Source organism: Myxocyprinus asiaticus, chromosome 32 (genome assembly GCF_019703515.2).
Source record: "Myxocyprinus asiaticus isolate MX2 ecotype Aquarium Trade chromosome 32, UBuf_Myxa_2, whole genome shotgun sequence".
In the NCBI taxonomy this organism is placed as follows: Eukaryota; Metazoa; Chordata; class Actinopteri; order Cypriniformes; family Catostomidae; genus Myxocyprinus; species Myxocyprinus asiaticus.
In genome coordinates this window covers 25,118,282-25,135,382 of record NC_059375.1, presented here as the reverse complement: position 1 = coordinate 25,135,382, position 17,101 = coordinate 25,118,282, and the positions used below count along the sequence as shown (strand labels likewise).

The 17,101-nt window shown below is 38.1% G+C and overlaps 1 protein-coding gene across 15 annotated transcripts in view; it reads right to left on the bottom strand.

The window, feature by feature from the left end:
* LOC127423416 (neurexin-1a) overlaps positions 1–17,101 on the bottom strand; it is a 261,207-nt gene that overhangs the window by 42,906 nt on the left and 201,200 nt on the right. For all 15 annotated transcript variants that reach the window (XM_051667679.1, XM_051667680.1, XM_051667688.1 and 12 more), the window contains one exon: positions 12,140–12,321. In XM_051667679.1, the coding sequence (XP_051523639.1) occupies positions 12,140–12,321 (182 nt within the window). The remainder of the gene's footprint in view (positions 1–12,139; positions 12,322–17,101) is intronic.

Genomic DNA, 17,101 nt, shown 5'->3' with positions numbered 1-17,101 from the left:
CCGAAAGGGTTTATTTTGCGACAACAATCAGCTGAATGTGCACGATCGTGATTATTACATGGCTACTTGCCAAACAAATGAAAACATGAACAGGAAATGCTGATTTGAAAAAGAGACCACATTCTATGAGAAACATGAAACTAGCATTGCTATATAAGAAATATCCTGCCTCCTTTGTAGTCAATTGTGCAATTCAACAGTTATTATACACAGACATTTGATTGAGGAATCTTGCAACTGACCAACCAGAATTAAGCATTCCGGAAAGCTGCATGACATAGAAGGGATTACACTATATAAATTAATAAAATAAAATATATTGGAAGTAATGAACAATGCTAAATAAGGCTAAAACAAGCATGGGCTTATTTTTCTCCAAAAAAGACATAAGACAAACACACACATGCCACATTTAGGGCAAAAGAGCGTTACCAGCAGCAATCCGTAATTTTAAAGGGGGTGGCACCATTGCTGCAGATGTCAAAATAAAATTTACTGTGTCACACATTAAGCCTTTTAAACTAAATAATACTACTTTTTCATTCTGGTTCATGTTCAAAAGTTTCTCAACATGCCTACAGGCAGATAACATTATCGAATCACAGGAAATCACAGGAAAAAAAAATTACCTTTTAAGATTTTTACCCCATGAAATAAGCGCCTGGAGGCAATATGCTGGTCATACAGAATAATATGTGACAGTATCACTGGAATGGAATCTAATCTTTCTTCTGACGTGTTTTTTGTCATCTTCAGTGTAAAACCTCATTTATGCATGTTCCTTTCGCATTAAGATGCAGGCTGTAAGCGTGAGATCATTCCATGTGGTAAGCACCCACACCACTAGATGGCCTCAATATTTAATGCTTTCCTAAACACTGATACAGCTCAATGGGTGGGATTCACTTCTCAAGAAAATAATTTGTAATAATATTTACTAATTTCTCTATATAAAACAGTAACTATGCCCACTCTATTCTATTTTCAGTGACCTTTATGCCTAAACATATTCGCACACAGATTACCTAGTTAACTCAAAAACTGAGGTTGATATGAGAATATCCCTTTGTGAATACCCCTAATTCACACCTATCTCTATGAATAGAGCAAGCAGAGGACAAATCCTGACACCAGAATTCATTATACTCTTCCAGCAGATTGTGTGTTTGTTTGGCTACACTAAAGCTCTTTCTGTCTCTCTCTTGCTCTCTCTCTCTCTCTGTCACACACACACTCACACACACACACACACACACACACACACACACACATACACACACAATGTTGTCATTTCCAGCTGGGCCAAAGCTGGATGTTCCTTCTGCCTCTCACATCCCATAATGAAGATAGATTCTGCCTGTTTGCTCTATCCTCTGCCCATCACTGGGAAATGTAAGCGCAGTGTAGTTTTAGCGGGAAGACTCGCAGCTGTACATCATCGCACCATTAACTAGGTAACTCCTAGCCAATCATGTGTCAACCATCGCTTTATAAGTCTGCTTCAAATCTATCACATTGCTGTTTCAGTGTGCCAACACGGCAACCTCCACCACCCCACTGCCACAAGTTGAGTCCTGTCCTGCATGGGGGTAGGTTCCTCGCCCCTGCCTCCTATCTCCGGCAGGATCTGACGGTTCCGAGTACAACCTCTTCGGACCGCCAGACGGAGCTTATGCCAAAGAGAGACATTACATTCCCGTTTCATATTCATCAAATAAATGTCATCTTAATCTTTACTCAAGTCTGCAAGTCTTCCTGATAGAACAATGGGGCAGCATCTCCTTCACCCTCCTCTTCACCTTGCTCTTTCTAACAGCCTTTCTCCAGGGCCAATCTCTACCTTTCCCTGCCCATCATTTTAGCTTTTTGGTCAGAGAAGATGTGAGAGCTTGGCCTGTGCTCCAATGGGCTGTGACATGCTACGCCCCCTTCTAAATGGAGAATGACCTCTTTTTCACCCTTCAATACAGACAGTCCCTTTGGGTAGCTGACCTCATCCTTCAGTCAGGGGCTTTGACTGCAGGGAACAACACCAAGCCTGATAAGGGTTATGCTGGGGGATCGGAGGTCTTTTGAAAACTGAAATGACAAGGTTGAATCAACCACATCATGGCCAGGGGGACATTTAAGAATGTGTTATGGACATTCTAATGGTGGATCTTGCAAAATGGGAGTCTGTCCTACAGTCAGAGAGCTTCTCCATTAGCTCTCATGGAGGTTAAAGGAATAGTTCACCGCCAGATCTAAATTTCTATCATTATACATATATTTACTCATTCTCATGCCGTTCTGGTTTTGTATGATGTTGTTTTTGCAGTGGAACACAAAAAGAGAATTTTTAAAGAATCTTCACATAAATCTTGACCATATAATGGAAGTTAAAGGTGACTACAGGCTGTCCAGTTCCGTAAAGGACACTAAATTGTACACTAAATTGTAAAAATGTAATTGTTCTAAAGCCATACGATAGCTTTGTGTGAGGATCAGACCGAAATTTAAAATCGGTGAATAATATCAATTATTCACTGATAATCTTCACTTCAAATGCAGCTCTCAAATCAAATATGGCAACTATGGTGCAGGTTTGACATCATGACATTTGGTTAAGAGATACTCAAGAACCAATGATGTTTAATGTTATTAGAGAGCCGTAGAGAAAGTGAATATTATCAGTGAATAATTACTTAAATTTCAGTTAAAAAATATTTTTTACATTTACATTTATGCATTTGGCAGATACTTTTATCCAAAGGTATACATTTTATTAGTTTGTGTATGTTTGTTTTTGTGTGTTACATGGAAAAAATAACAGCATAAGGGTTTGGAATAACATGAAATGAGTAAATAATGACAGTTTGGGTGAACTATTCCTTTAAAGGGATGATTATGATACTGAATGATTATTTACTCCCCTCATGTTATTCCAACCCTGAGTGACTTTCTTTCATGAAACACAAATGGAAATAATAGGCACTATTTTAGCTTCAATCACCATTTACTTTCATTGTATATTTTTTATTTTAACACAATGTAAGTGTATTGTGACTGAGACTTATCATTCTCCTGAACAATTACTTTTGTGTTCCACAGAGAAGAAAGTCAGTCATACAGGGTTGGAACAACATGAAGGTGAGTTAATGATGACAGAATTTGCATTTTTGGGTGAACTATCACTTACAGTTCTAATAGAAATCTTTGATTTAAACAAGAGGTAAGGCTCAGTTAATGACTTTAGTCTAAGAAAGATACAGTATTACACAGCGAACCCTACGTCCTACATTCAGTCCCGGGTGCGATCATGTCCCAGTTTTGCAGTATTTTCTGTAAAAGAAAAAAAAAAAAGAAAAGAAAAGAAGGATCCATTATCAATGCCTCAGGGACTAAACATATGGGAGGAGAAAGCAAAATTGAGCTGTGACACCAAATCCCAGATTACCACAAAACAACAAATGTTTTGGGTGATATGCTTGGTATTCGGTGTTCTCTAAATGATCCCTAAAGCAAGTGACCAGGTATCATTTGAAGGGAGGGCCCGTCTAAGCACACAGTTCCACATGGCTGCATCTCAGCCATCCCTGTCCATCACCAGCTTACAACAGGATTCTCATTAGACTCAATGGAGGTTGTTATAGTAACACAGTTCTCTAGAGTTTTCTCATTTCTTGTAGGCAATTAGATGACAACTGCAGCGCCATCCCGACTGACAGAGCATTTCATCTACACTGGAACTGTGACAATCTCCCCTCGCCATGCACAGAAGTAATACAATTGTTTTAAACTTGAGAATAGAAATGTTAAAAAAGAAATTAGCAGTGAAAAGTGGTTAGTAGGGAGTGGGCTTCATCCCATGCTGCTAACTATACAATACAATTTCTGTGTATGTTCGGCATTTGTTTTATTACTCAAGTATTAAATAAATCTATGCAACAGCTATGATTACTGTAATAGAATAAATGTTCCATGAAGAGGAGGTAAACATACACAAAGGGTTGGGGTGGTTGCTCTAGAAACCTAGAGGACAAGAAAAGACACTAATGATGTGTCTTATTTAGGGAAGGTGCAGGCAGAAGCTTATGGAGTATGACGGAGTGTGTGCGCCACAGCAGGGATGCTGATCTGCCATGGCATTCAGCTTAAATGAGCTGGTGCATCCAGGAAACCTCAGCCACTTTACATAAAGAGCCCCTCTGTAATACTCAGGCTAATACCAAGGGGATGCACTTAATTGGATAGAACACCCAGACATGCAATATATGCCCTCATAAATAACTTGTGTTTGAAATTAGATCAAAATATCACACAGTGTATGTGTGATACGCTCCGTAGTTCGTGTGCCCTTATGTTGAAGCACTGCAGGTTTGGTGAAAGATAAAATGCTGGGTCCGCATAATAATTCCACTTTGGCAAGCAGTTCTTATTGTTTAAACCCCTCTTTCACTCTCTTTTTGTCTCTCTCTATTGCTTGCATTCTTTCACAATCTCGCTTTATCTTCTGGTAAGGGCTGAATCTGGTGAGATCATGAATCTTTTTGGCAGCACATAATTCTTTTCCAAGTTCTGTGAAAACTGAAAATAGCACTCTGTCCTAGTTCCTCGCAAACCTTAAAAACCAAATGCACTCTATGTGCGTTGTCTCCAGGACTCATTGAGAACTTATGCTCATTGTCTGCTCACTGCATTGCTGAGCTTCTCTAAGTTTCTTCAGCTGCCTGAGAAAAATCTAAACAAAAACAGCGTCCTGAAAGCGAGACACAATATCTCTCACAGACAATACCATTTCATATCACAATCGGCAAATTCAACAGCATGCTGAAGCACTGCTATTTTTGCAGTGATCCTTGTCAACTGTCACTGGGCTTCAATAGTACAATCTGAGAAACACTCTTTGATGCACTGACTCTAATCTGAAGAAAAAAAGCGTGGTAAACATTTTTAACAAAAAGCAAAGGAATGAGTGGGCTGAATTTTGCAAAAAGACGGTGTTTAAAAGAACACCTGTCTCTCTTATTTTGAAGAATAAATTTAAATATTCGTCTTTTACTTCTACCACCATCTGTCTGCTTATCCTTTCAGGTACTAAAGATAGCAAAGACACAGTTTGCCATATGGCGCATTTATTCGGGGAAAAATGGCTGATGAAGACTAAACAATAAATCGTCTGAGGCTAGTCAAACTGTTCTGTACGCTGCTCGTAAACTGCATAATGACCTGGAATACAGTTTGACAGTATAAAAAATGACAAATGGCATGAATGACACATATTCAAATTTGGCGGGTAAGTAAATATAGGAAATAAGGGTCACTGGATTCTGACTGAGAAGCAAAATAGATTTTTTCAAAAGTCATGGCTGTTTCCATCTCAAGCTGCTAGGCGGAGACAGGCTTAGTCCACTCTGACGGTATGAGGACAGCAGACACTTTGCTGTCACTCAGAGCCATGTCACACCTCATTCATTTCTGACTAGGTATGTCCTGCCCACTCAGACACATGTGAAGCAGAAAATCAGCATCTGTCACTCTCTTTCACTTTCACCTCTATCCAAATGCATGTGTGTGTGCATGTGTGAGCATATGAGCTAGCCTGACTCATTTTGCCTGAAAACATTTAATATAAAATGTAATATCAAACAGAAAAAAGAAAATTGGATAATTTATAGGGATCCATTACAATTTCCTAATTTAAAAGGGATGGTTCACCCAAAAATGAAATTTTATCTCCTTTACTTTGTCTAACCATCTGATGCTATAGAAACACTTTCTCGATCAACTCAGTGCAAATCTGATTTGCTGGTTTGATGGAACTTCCGTGAGTAGACGCACACAGGATGTTTTATCAGTCTGTCTGGAAGCCGAATTGTGTCCACAAGGTTCCGCATTGATAGAATGAGCACTTTTGAGGACAAAATAACCACAGAATTTGCCAAAGTTTGCCAGGTTAGTGACATCAAATCTTTTAGAGATATTCAGAGTTTCATTTGAGGCACGTAGTGGAAAGTAAATAAATATCCACGAGCAGAGCTGTATTTTCTACTTTGTTTACTTAGTTATGTCTGTGAAATGCTCTATAATGAGGTTTTCTATGCTGTACTTAGACTCTCTACACATTTTCTGCTATTCTCCCATGTATTTTCTGTGCATTCGCTTGAGGAGACTCACGCACCATTATAAAAAATATTTTGTTCCCCCATGACGGTGTTTTATTATGGTATGATACATCTCCAATAACCCCTCCCCTAAACACTGCGTAATGATAAAACCAACTGTGATTGGTCGCTTTACATGTCAGTTAGATGGCTTTTCCTGTCTAAATGGGTGTTTATTGGCCAACTGAAGCTGCTATAGACCCCAGACCTTTGCCGTAGTAATATGTCTGGCTACGCGAGGCTACCCTTTACTTACCCTCGTGTTGTACCAAACCTGTGTGACTTTCTTTATCGCTATATTATAAGACTTCTGAAGCCATACAATTGCTTTGTGTGAGGAAAAGACTGACATTTAATCAGTTATTCGTTGATAATCTTTCCTAATTGCATATAAGACAAAAATGGTGTAACATTTGATGCCAAATGGCATTTGTTTTCATGAATCTTGTAACCAAATGTCATTGATGGCAATGGTGCCATATTTGATTTCAAGCCTATAGTGGAGGGGAAGATTTTAGTGAATTACAACTTAAATTTCAGTCTGTTTGTCACACAAAGCTGTCATATGGCTTAATAAGTCTTAGAATACAGTGTGTGAGTGGTTTGGACTACTTTTATGATTTTTGTTTGTCATTGTGGAGCTTGACAGTCCCAGTCCCCTTTCAAGTTCATTTTATGGAGAAGAGTGGCCAGGATATTTATCAAAAATTCACCTTTTGTGTTCTGTGAAAGAAAGTCATACTGATTTGGAACGACATGAGGTGAGCAAATAATGACAGAATTTTCTTTTTTGGGTGTACTATTCCTTTAAGATGTCTGAAATGCTGGCTCCACTATTGCCAACACCTAAGCACAGGTGTATTCTGAGAGCTGAAATCTTTCACCACTTTCTTTCTACCTCTCACTTTCTATCCCCTTGTCAGTACTACTGTTCACACCTCTGTGCTTCTCACTGCTGAGTTAGCTCTGATCGTCACCATTCTTCAAATGGACTGATGTGCTCATTAGACTGCCCACACACTCACACACACACACACACACACACATACATTCTTTTGGCATGATGAGTGTGAGAGGTCAGAATGTGCTAATGATATGGCCAAACCCCGGGGGTATAATCACTTGGCTTTGACTCGTTTACACACATCACCCATTTCTCCTTCAATCCTGTCCTGCTTGGCGACTCTTGACAGTAAAGTGCTTTGCATGGCTGCCACTGAAACCAGGCAGTCCATAGGGCATTTGGCCATGGGTTCGAGCAGCTGGCAAACTAATCTTCAGCAGAAGGAATGTTTTTAATAGGCCATTACCCCTTGAAACGCAAGTGTAAGAATGTGTATGAATGTTTTTTCTTTCTGTGCAGTGCTGTTAGTGCCTGTATCACCATTTCTTACAGTTCTCTCTCTCTCTCTCTCTCTCTCTCTCTCTCTCTCTCTCTCTCTCTCTCTCTCTCTCCCCGCATGAGCAATGGCTCAATGATTTGGGGTGAACGATGACTAATGATAATCCCCAGTGATGGTTATATGATGAGATTTAAATGAACTCTGTCACAAATGTTTAGGGTCATAAGTAGCACAGAACGTGGGGGGAGGGACGCCACTGCCAGTTTGAAAAATCGGGACATCAAGGCCCCCTCGTTAACATGGTCAATGATCCTAAGTTAATTCACTTTCTGAAAGGCAGTCTCCGGATAATAATATCTTCCCTCCCTGCCTACAGACAGGTTTATCAAAACATCCCGTTACATCACCGAACAGTCTCGCCATGAATGTCAATACTGACACACTTAATCTTGTCTGTATCCAAATATAATTCACGCAAATGGAAGGAAAAATCATTTCTTTTTTTTTTTTCAATTACGAGGTAAAAATGGTAGTGGATATTTGTAATGATTTTAACTGCTTTATGGAGTGTTAGCGGTGTAGGTACAGCTAATTTACCCTCCTACACACTTGCTGATTCATTCCTTAAATACCTTTTATGTTGGCTTAGCAGTCACCAGTTTAATAAACATAAAAAATGGCAGACTAGGCACTGCAGAGACTCCACCAGTCGCACATTAGAATTAGCCTAGATATCCACTGCTAATCGCATCAAGACATTAATTTCCCTGCTATCCCTATGCCAAAAAGCCATATATCAGTCATGGATGCCTGATTATTTGTAATGCCAATACAGGGAAATATATAATCTGTGATAATCTTAATTACAGGCATTATGTAAAGTGTTACATAGGGTCTTATGTAACTTCAGCAAGTTAATTTTAAGACACATTTGAAGACATCATTGCTCCCTACCACCTTGCATTTCAAATAGAATATTTTTAATAAGGAATGAACTATGTATATGACATGTAGAATCATAACCACAGTCTGACGGGCATTCATTATCACCCTTACTTTACGGTTATTTTGCTGATCGATAACATGTAATGAATTCATGTATCTGTTCTGCATATTTACATAGGGCGCAGAGTTCAAATGTACACACGCATACAAACAAAATCTGACCGTTAAAGGCGTAGAATTCTAATTTAGCTTTTTATGGAGAAAAAGTTTTGTGTTAAAGGGATAGTTCACAAAAAAAAAAAAAAAAAAAAAACAATATTCTCTCATCATTTCCTCTCCCTCATGCCATCCCAGATGTGTGACTTTCTTTCTTCTGCTGAACACAACTGAAGATTTTTAAAAGAATATTTCAGCTCTGTATGTCCATACAATGCAAGTAAATAATGAGTATAAAAACGTTGAAGCTCCAAAAAGCACATAAAGGCAGCATAAATGTAATCCATATGACTCCAGTGGTTAAATCCATATTTTCAGAAGCAAAATTATAGGTCTGGGTGAGAAACTGATCAATATTTATGTCCTTATTTACTGTAAATTCTTCTCCCTGCCCAGTAGGTGGCGATATGCACAAAAAATCAAAAGAAGAATGCGAAAGTGAAAGTGGAAATTGATAGTAAAACAGGACTTAAATATTTATCTATTTCTCACCCACACTTATCATATCTCTTCTGAAGATATAAATTAAAACACTGGAGTCTTATGGATTACTTTTATACTGACTTTATGTGCTATTTGGAGCTTCAAATATTTGGTACCCATTCACTTGCATTATGAGGACCTACAGAGCTGAAATATTCTTCTCAAAATCTTTGTTTGCGTTCAGCAGAAGAAAGAACGTAATACATATCTGGGATCTGGCATTCATTTTTGGATGAAATATTCCTTTAAGTGAAAATGAGAGTATTAGGGATGTGCAAAACTACATATTTTCAAAATCGACTAGTCCAAACAAATCGGTATAAAGGAGGCCCTGCATAATTAGGGCGGATAATTTTCAAGTTCACCTGACCCCAATCAAATGTGGGCCTTAAGGGGTGTTCACATAGAACAAATTCATGCATTCAAAATAAGCGAGACAGAATGACAATGGAATGGAACATGATGCAAGAATCTTTGATGTGTTTTTAAAGGTTGAACTGTTTATAACTTGACGCAATGTGCTCAAAAACAGAAAACATGTGCAAGAACTACAATGGAAACACATTTACTGAATATATTCCTATATAATTTTTATAGGGATATAGATATGCATCAAAAGAACTTGTGTCTTTGCCTCAAAAAGCCATGTAAACACATAATTCACTTAGAGAATGTCATCAGTATCATCGCATTGCATCTGAAATGTCAATCGGGTTATTCTAAAATGCTGGACGTTAAAAGCTTGTCATTAAAATTATTGACTACTTTTTCCTCCCAGAACTACCTGACATGCTTTTGCTCCCAGACGTAAGACATCTGCCGCTGAGCAAGTTCGTCAGAGCATTTTGTCTGCATAATCTAAACTCAAAGTAATTTATTACATTTAAAGGATAATTTCGAGTTCAATACAAATTAAGCTCAATTCGTGGCACAATGTTGATTACCACAAAAATGTATTCTGCCCCTCTAACCCTAAATCCCTAAAATAATCATAAAAATGATGATTTAAACAACTTTACAGCTGAAATAATACATTAATTTTTCTGTTAAAACTTGTGTAAGTGCTTTTATAAATTATAATCTTCACATAAACCCTTCAAAACTTGGCCCCGTTCATTTCCATTGTAAGTGCCCCGCTGCAACCTCGATTTTTGCCTTTTTTGTAAAGAAATTATTTGTGTAGTAATCAACATGCTGCCAAACATGCTGTTGATTGAGCTTAACTTGTTTTGAAACTATTAGCATGCTAAAGCACCTCCAGTAAAATATATATTTAAAAAAATAAAATATGAAAAAAATCTAAAACTAGTTGAAGCTGTGGGACGACTAGTCAACTAGTCGACCATCGTGACCCATCCTCAGTGAAGCACACACATTGTGGCACTGTAGCTAAAGAAATATACAGCCACCAGCATGCATCGTAAACTGAGCAGGGCTCAGCTGGAGAAATCATTACCTCACTGCGCTCAGAACGCATATGCCGAGGCAGTCGTGCAACAGTCACACCATGATACGCCACCCTTGAGAAAGCACGCTGATTCTGCTGGGAATCAAGTTTGTGATTACAGCAGGAGTGGGCGTAAAAAATAGAACGAACGAAAAGAAAAAGAAAAATACACAACTCTCCGAACCTCTGTGCCAAACACTTTCCTGTCCCCCCTTGCCTCCATCTCCTCCACCTCCCACTCCTCGGCACAACATGTCAGAGGAAACGCGGGTTCTATCAAGTAGCATCCTCTGAAAGCAAGGGTTGGTAGCGCCTTCTATTCTCAACATTATACAGATTTTATTCATGAGGGCAGTCTGAGGCGCTGGAACTTTCTAAAACAGACCAGCACTTTGAGTGTGGGAGGAGGCATAGAACACTATGATTAACCTAATGATCATTCACTGGGCTCTTCAGGAGCACAAAACTGAGTGTCTTCTGCTCTGGGGTTTATGTGACAATGAATGAACAGCAGGCAGTCTCAGGAGAGTGTGTGTAAGTCTGAGCAAGTTCAGACTTGATGACACTACAATAGGGTCCAAAAGTCTGGAAAAACACAGGAAAAACTGAACACATTGATTTTTTTTTTTTTTTTTTCTTCATTTAAACCTTGAAATAAAGTTTTTTAGAAATTCAAATCAAACTTGAAGAAAAATGAAGACATCTAAGATTTTTAACTATTTTAAGGTCATAAATCAAATGTAAGCCAATTCATGACACTGACCATGTTAACCAATTTGTAAGAAAGGTCAGAATTTCTGACTTCATTCAAGAACACAAGATGCTCTCTGGAACATTCTCAGATCATGCTGGGATAATATGGCTCATCAGGTTTTGCACAGACAGGAGGGCATGTTGTCACTGGTAACACTTTACAATAAGGTTCCATTTGTTAACATTAGTTAACATCATTAGTTAACATGAACTAACAATGAACAACACTTATTAGGCATTTGTTATCTTAATGCTAATTTTAACATATAGTAATACATTTTTAAAATCAAAAGTTGTGTATGCTAGCATTAGTTAATGCACTATGAACTAACATGAACTAACAATGAACAATAGTATTTTTATTAACTAACATTAACAAAGATTAATAAATTATGTAAAAAATATATTGTTAATTTTTTGTTCATGATACCTAATGCATTAACTAATGTTAACGAATGGAAACTTATTGTAAAGTTTTACCTTGTCATAAAACCAAAAGGGGATCATGCCAAACACTTAGAATTTCTGAAATTCAATGTCTCACCCAAATTATGCAGATAACATAATTTGTAATGATTGTTTTAAAAATTATTTTACAATTCTGAAATTCAACTTTTCACTCAAATTTTTATGCTGATAATATAATTTGTAAAGGGAAATTTTGTATTAAATTAGAAAAATGCCAAAAAGAAGGATTTTCACTAGTGGGTTCAGACTTTTGAACCCAATTATACAGTATGTGTGTATGTTAGATATGGGGACTGTGACAATGTGTAATCTATGGTGTGCTTTTTTGTTTGTTCACTCACAATCTGAAGCTGCAGGTAATCTCCTAGGCCAGATGAGCTGTCCACCCTAACCAGGACTGCGTCCTTCTGCTGGGTGCTAAAGCCGACAGCCAGCCGGTCAGCTCGTGTGCTTGGTCTGTCATTGGGTGGCCATGTGTACACAATAAGCCCTCCATCTCGTCCAAATATGTATGTTGTTCCCGCTGCAGAGAAAAGGAGACAGAATATTAAGTGGTTGTGTATCCAGTGTGCTAAAAAAGCTTTTGGACACTTTAGTCACACTTAAAAATGTACTGTAAGTGAAATTTATTTTTAAAGAAATAAGAACACTTTTCAAGCTAAACGTTTCACAAAGAAAGTTGGTTAAGTTTTGAATGATAAAACAAAAGATGTATTGTTCAGAATTTAGACAATAGTGTCTGAACACTTTCTAGAAGTCAAATATTAGTGGTGCACCCTCACTGAACACTTTATTAGGAACACCTGTACACCTACTTATTCATGCAATTATCTAATCAGCCAATTATGTAGCAGCAGTGCAATGCATAAAATCATGCAGATATGGGTCAAGAACTTCAGCTAATGTTCACATCAACCATCAGAATGGGGAAAAAATGTGATCTCAGAAATTTTGACCATGGCATGATTGTTGGTGTCAGACGGGCTAGTTTAAGTGTTTCTGTAACTGCTGATCTCCTGGATTTTCATGCACAACATTCTCTAGAGTTTACTCAGAATGGTGCCAAAAACAAAACATCCGGTGAGCGGCAGTTCTGAAGACAGAAACGCCTTGTTGATGATTCTCAACGGAGAATGGCCAGACTGGTTCGAGCTGACAGAAAGGTTACAGTAACTCAGATAACCACTCTGTACAATTGTAGTGAGCAGAATAGCATCTCAGAATGCACAACACATCGAACTTTGAGGCGGATGGGCTACAAAAGCAGAAGACCACGTCGGGCACTTTATTAGGACCATAGTGTGTATATACATACTTGTGGTTACTCTGCTAAGACACCAGTGTGAACTTGAGGGGAAATTACTTTATACATCCACTAAAAATCCCCTTCATACCAAGTGGAGAAAAGAAATTACAAAAATGACAAGAAAAAATCTAGCATCATTTGCTTGCAGAAGTCACTGGGTTTGACATTTTGTTCTATAATGCAATGGAATTCATGCATTTCAAGTGTAACTTTGGTGTCCAAAAACTTTTGCAGCCACTGCAAATGTAAGTGATAAAGTATTTTCACCTTTTTAGCCTCTGAGTTACATTTTGTGTTTGTATGTGTGTGTGCACATCCGCGGCTTTTGCTCCATTACACAAAGCGCGGGAGTAGCTTGATGAACCCATCAGAGTGCCAGACAGCCCCTGCTGCTTCCTGATTGGCTAAATTATAGCCCTTGTGTGACCCTCAGTATTCTGATGTCACCAGGAGCACCAGTGTCTGCTGAAGCTTGAGCTAAACAGAGTTGCTCTTGCTACAACCACTCAACACACGCACATACCCAATCCAAGCCCAGAGCTGATTGAGATGATTACAGCCACTCTCCTCAACCGCCGACACACCGGACAATCAATCTAGCCCCGCAGCCCCCAGCGCAACACCTACTTCTGCTTGCATTTATTCTGCCAAAGGTGGTCAAACACGCCACAGATCAGACAGCTATTCCTGCTCAGCGAGACGCATGCTAATGCCTGATGGAGCTAATTACAGTGACAGAAGCAGGTAGCTGACTGTGAGAGGGGTCACTGTGATTCAATGCCCGCAGGAAGGTTTCTCGGGGAAATTGACATTGCTTTTTGCGTCGAGAGAGAGATAGAGAAAGAGAAAATGGTAAAAAGAAATGCTCAAGCCTAATGGAGATGATCTCATTAATTGCAGACTACGCCCGCTCTTTTGATCAGCCGTGACTTCAATAGTAAAATGTGTGAAACCGCCACATCTGTGGCAGGTGCAGCCAGGGTAATGTTCACAGAGCAAAGAGCTCATCAACCTCAAGATAACAGCCTCGGGAGATGTCAGGCACACTTCAATGCTCTCCTCTCCACAGAGTGCAGCTGTTGTGTTTCTGAGCTCCAGATGCAGATAAGACAGGCTGTGAAGCAGCACAGCGAAAAACCCAGAGGAGACCGGAGCCCTAGTTAAAGTGCTGATAGCTGATTTAGGAGGGCTGGGTTATTTCCTGGCACATTTCTCTATTTGCAGAGCTGTGTTCATTAGCTCCACTCTGTGTGATTTTCACCAGCGAGCTCTCGGTGGACCTCTTGACCGCATCTCAATGAGACTCTTTCACACCATGTCAGCCATCAGTCTGACCCCCTTGGAAAACAGCACCCTCGGGGCACATAAATGCACATTCGCTCACACGGCTACACAAATGTTCATAAAGCACACGGATTCACACACAAACCAGTGTTACTATAGTTAACGAAAATAAAAACGAAAACTATCTAAAATAATTTTTGTTAACTAAAATAAAAATAAAAACTGAAATTATTGAAAAAAAAAAATTTACTAAAATACTTATTCATAACTCCAAACCTCACTAAAATAAATTAAAAATTATCTCAAATTCATTTTAGTTTTTGTTATACTAGGGTGGATATGGGCAAAGTGGAACACTTTTGGAAATTTTTCATTTCTTGACACTTTGAATTATGATCTAAACGGCACATAACCTAAGATTAAACCTTTAAAGAAAGCTTAGGATGTCTTCAAACTTTGCCAAAAGCAAAAATTAAGACATTTTCAATACTAGGATGCAGAACCTTTGAAGACCCTCTTTTGACCAAATCCCAGATTTTTTTAAGCAGTACTGGTAAAGTGGGACAGAGGAAAAACGATTCTCAAGAAAATATCTACATCTATTTGGAATTCATTTTTATATTTTCATATACACTTTCATTTCATAACATTAAGTTAACATACTTTTTTATAACCTTAACAAGGTTTACCTAAAATTTCTGTCATTCTCTTTACCATTGCTTTTCCCAACAATGGTCATGAAATGAGCTCTGCCACACATCCCAAAGTAAAATCATCAATTTAAAACCTCAAAAAGATAAAGGTATAGTTCACCCTAAAATGAAAATTCTCTCATCATTTACTCACCCTCATGCTATTCCAGATGCGTATTACTTTCTTTCTTCTGCAGAACACAAATGAAGATTTTTAAATAATATTTCAGCTCTGTAGGTCTGTACAATGCAAGTCAACAGGGTCCAAAACTCTGAAGCTCCAAAAACACATAAAGGCAATATAAACATTATCCATAAGTGGTTTAATCAATGTCTTCTGAAGTGATCTAATCTGTTTTGGGAAAGAACAGACCAAAATGTAACTCCTTTTTTACTGCACATTTTGCAATTGCAGTCTACAGTACTTACTAGTAGAGTCCGCAGAGTGCTAGATGGTGCTGTGAAATAAAATCGAGCTTGAAATCATGATTGCCAAGGAGACAACTGATGTCAAGATTTACTGTAAAAAGGACTTAAATATTGATCTGTTTCTCACCCACACCTATTATATCACTTCTGAAGATATAGATTAAACCACTGGAGTCGTATAGATTACTTTTATGCTGCCTTTATGTGATTTTTGGAGCTTTAAAGTTTTGGCCCCTATTGATTTGCATTGTATGGACCTACAGAGCTGAAATATTCTTCTAAAAATCTTCATTTGTGTTCTGCAGAAGATATAAAGTCATACACATCTGGGATGGCATGACAGTGAGTAAATGATGAGAGAATTTTCATTTTTGCGTGAACTATACCTTTAATTGTTTGCTCCACAAAGTTTAGTTTAGTAATGATTTATAATCATTTAAGGAAATACATATGGATACAATGTGGATCAAGCTTAAATGTCCTTTGTCACTTTACTCATATTCACCCTATATTATAAAATTTGCAAAATTTACAATCCACATTAAACATGAAAATACCACTAAATAAAGGTAACACAAGAATGCCCTGAAAATTGAAATGATATTACACTTTTTAAATTACACCAGTAAACGCTCAGCTTTGGCATCCATAAATAATACTAAAAAAAATAAAATAATAAAATAAAAAACTAAAAAAAAAAACTAAACTGAAACTACAAAACACTGAGAAAACTAAAACTCAACTAAAACTAAAACTAACAGACAAACTGAAAAATAATGAAAAACTAAAACTAAACTAAACTGTTATGGCACAATGAATATAAAATAGAAATAAAAACTAAATTAAAAATCAAAAACTATAATAACACTGACACAAACTAACATGCAACCAGTTTGCTTCAGTGACGAGTCCTTGGACGGTCGGGTCTTGTTCAAAACACAGGGAGCTGAGTTTTGCTCATTAGCATGGCTCAGATGGTTCAGACGGCTCAGATGATTTTCACACACACATATGCGCACAGGCCAGCCTGGATGAGAAGCAGATAGGAAGAGTGAATGGATGGGATTTCGGCTCTGTTGAAATCTGTTCCGTGCGAAGCTCTATAGCTGCCTACCTCATATCTGTCGTTCAGTATGACGGCAATTTACAGCTGTGGGTCAGTGAATGGAATTGCCAGGAAGGGGATCGTAAAGCTGTGCAGAGATTTCTGGGCACAAATGTCTAGTGGAGGGTGCATCTAAAAGTTCAAATTACTGCAATCAACACATTTACATTACATGTACAATCAAATGGTCATTATCGCAAAATAACCCCCAAGATCTTGTATCATCCTGATGAGGTTTACTTTGAGATAATGACCAGCTAACTGTACATTATTCCACTTTTTAAATGGCCACCTACCAATTAAGAAAATAAATAGACATGACACACTGATTTGAGTTGAAATGACCACAGAATGCTGCAATTGGCCAATTAGAATCAAATATTCCAGAAAGCCATGTAATAATTCTGTTTAAATATCTGCTAGATTCTTGGAGCCGTGGCATAGCGACACATGCTCCAGATACGTTGAGACATGGTGCTCATATGGG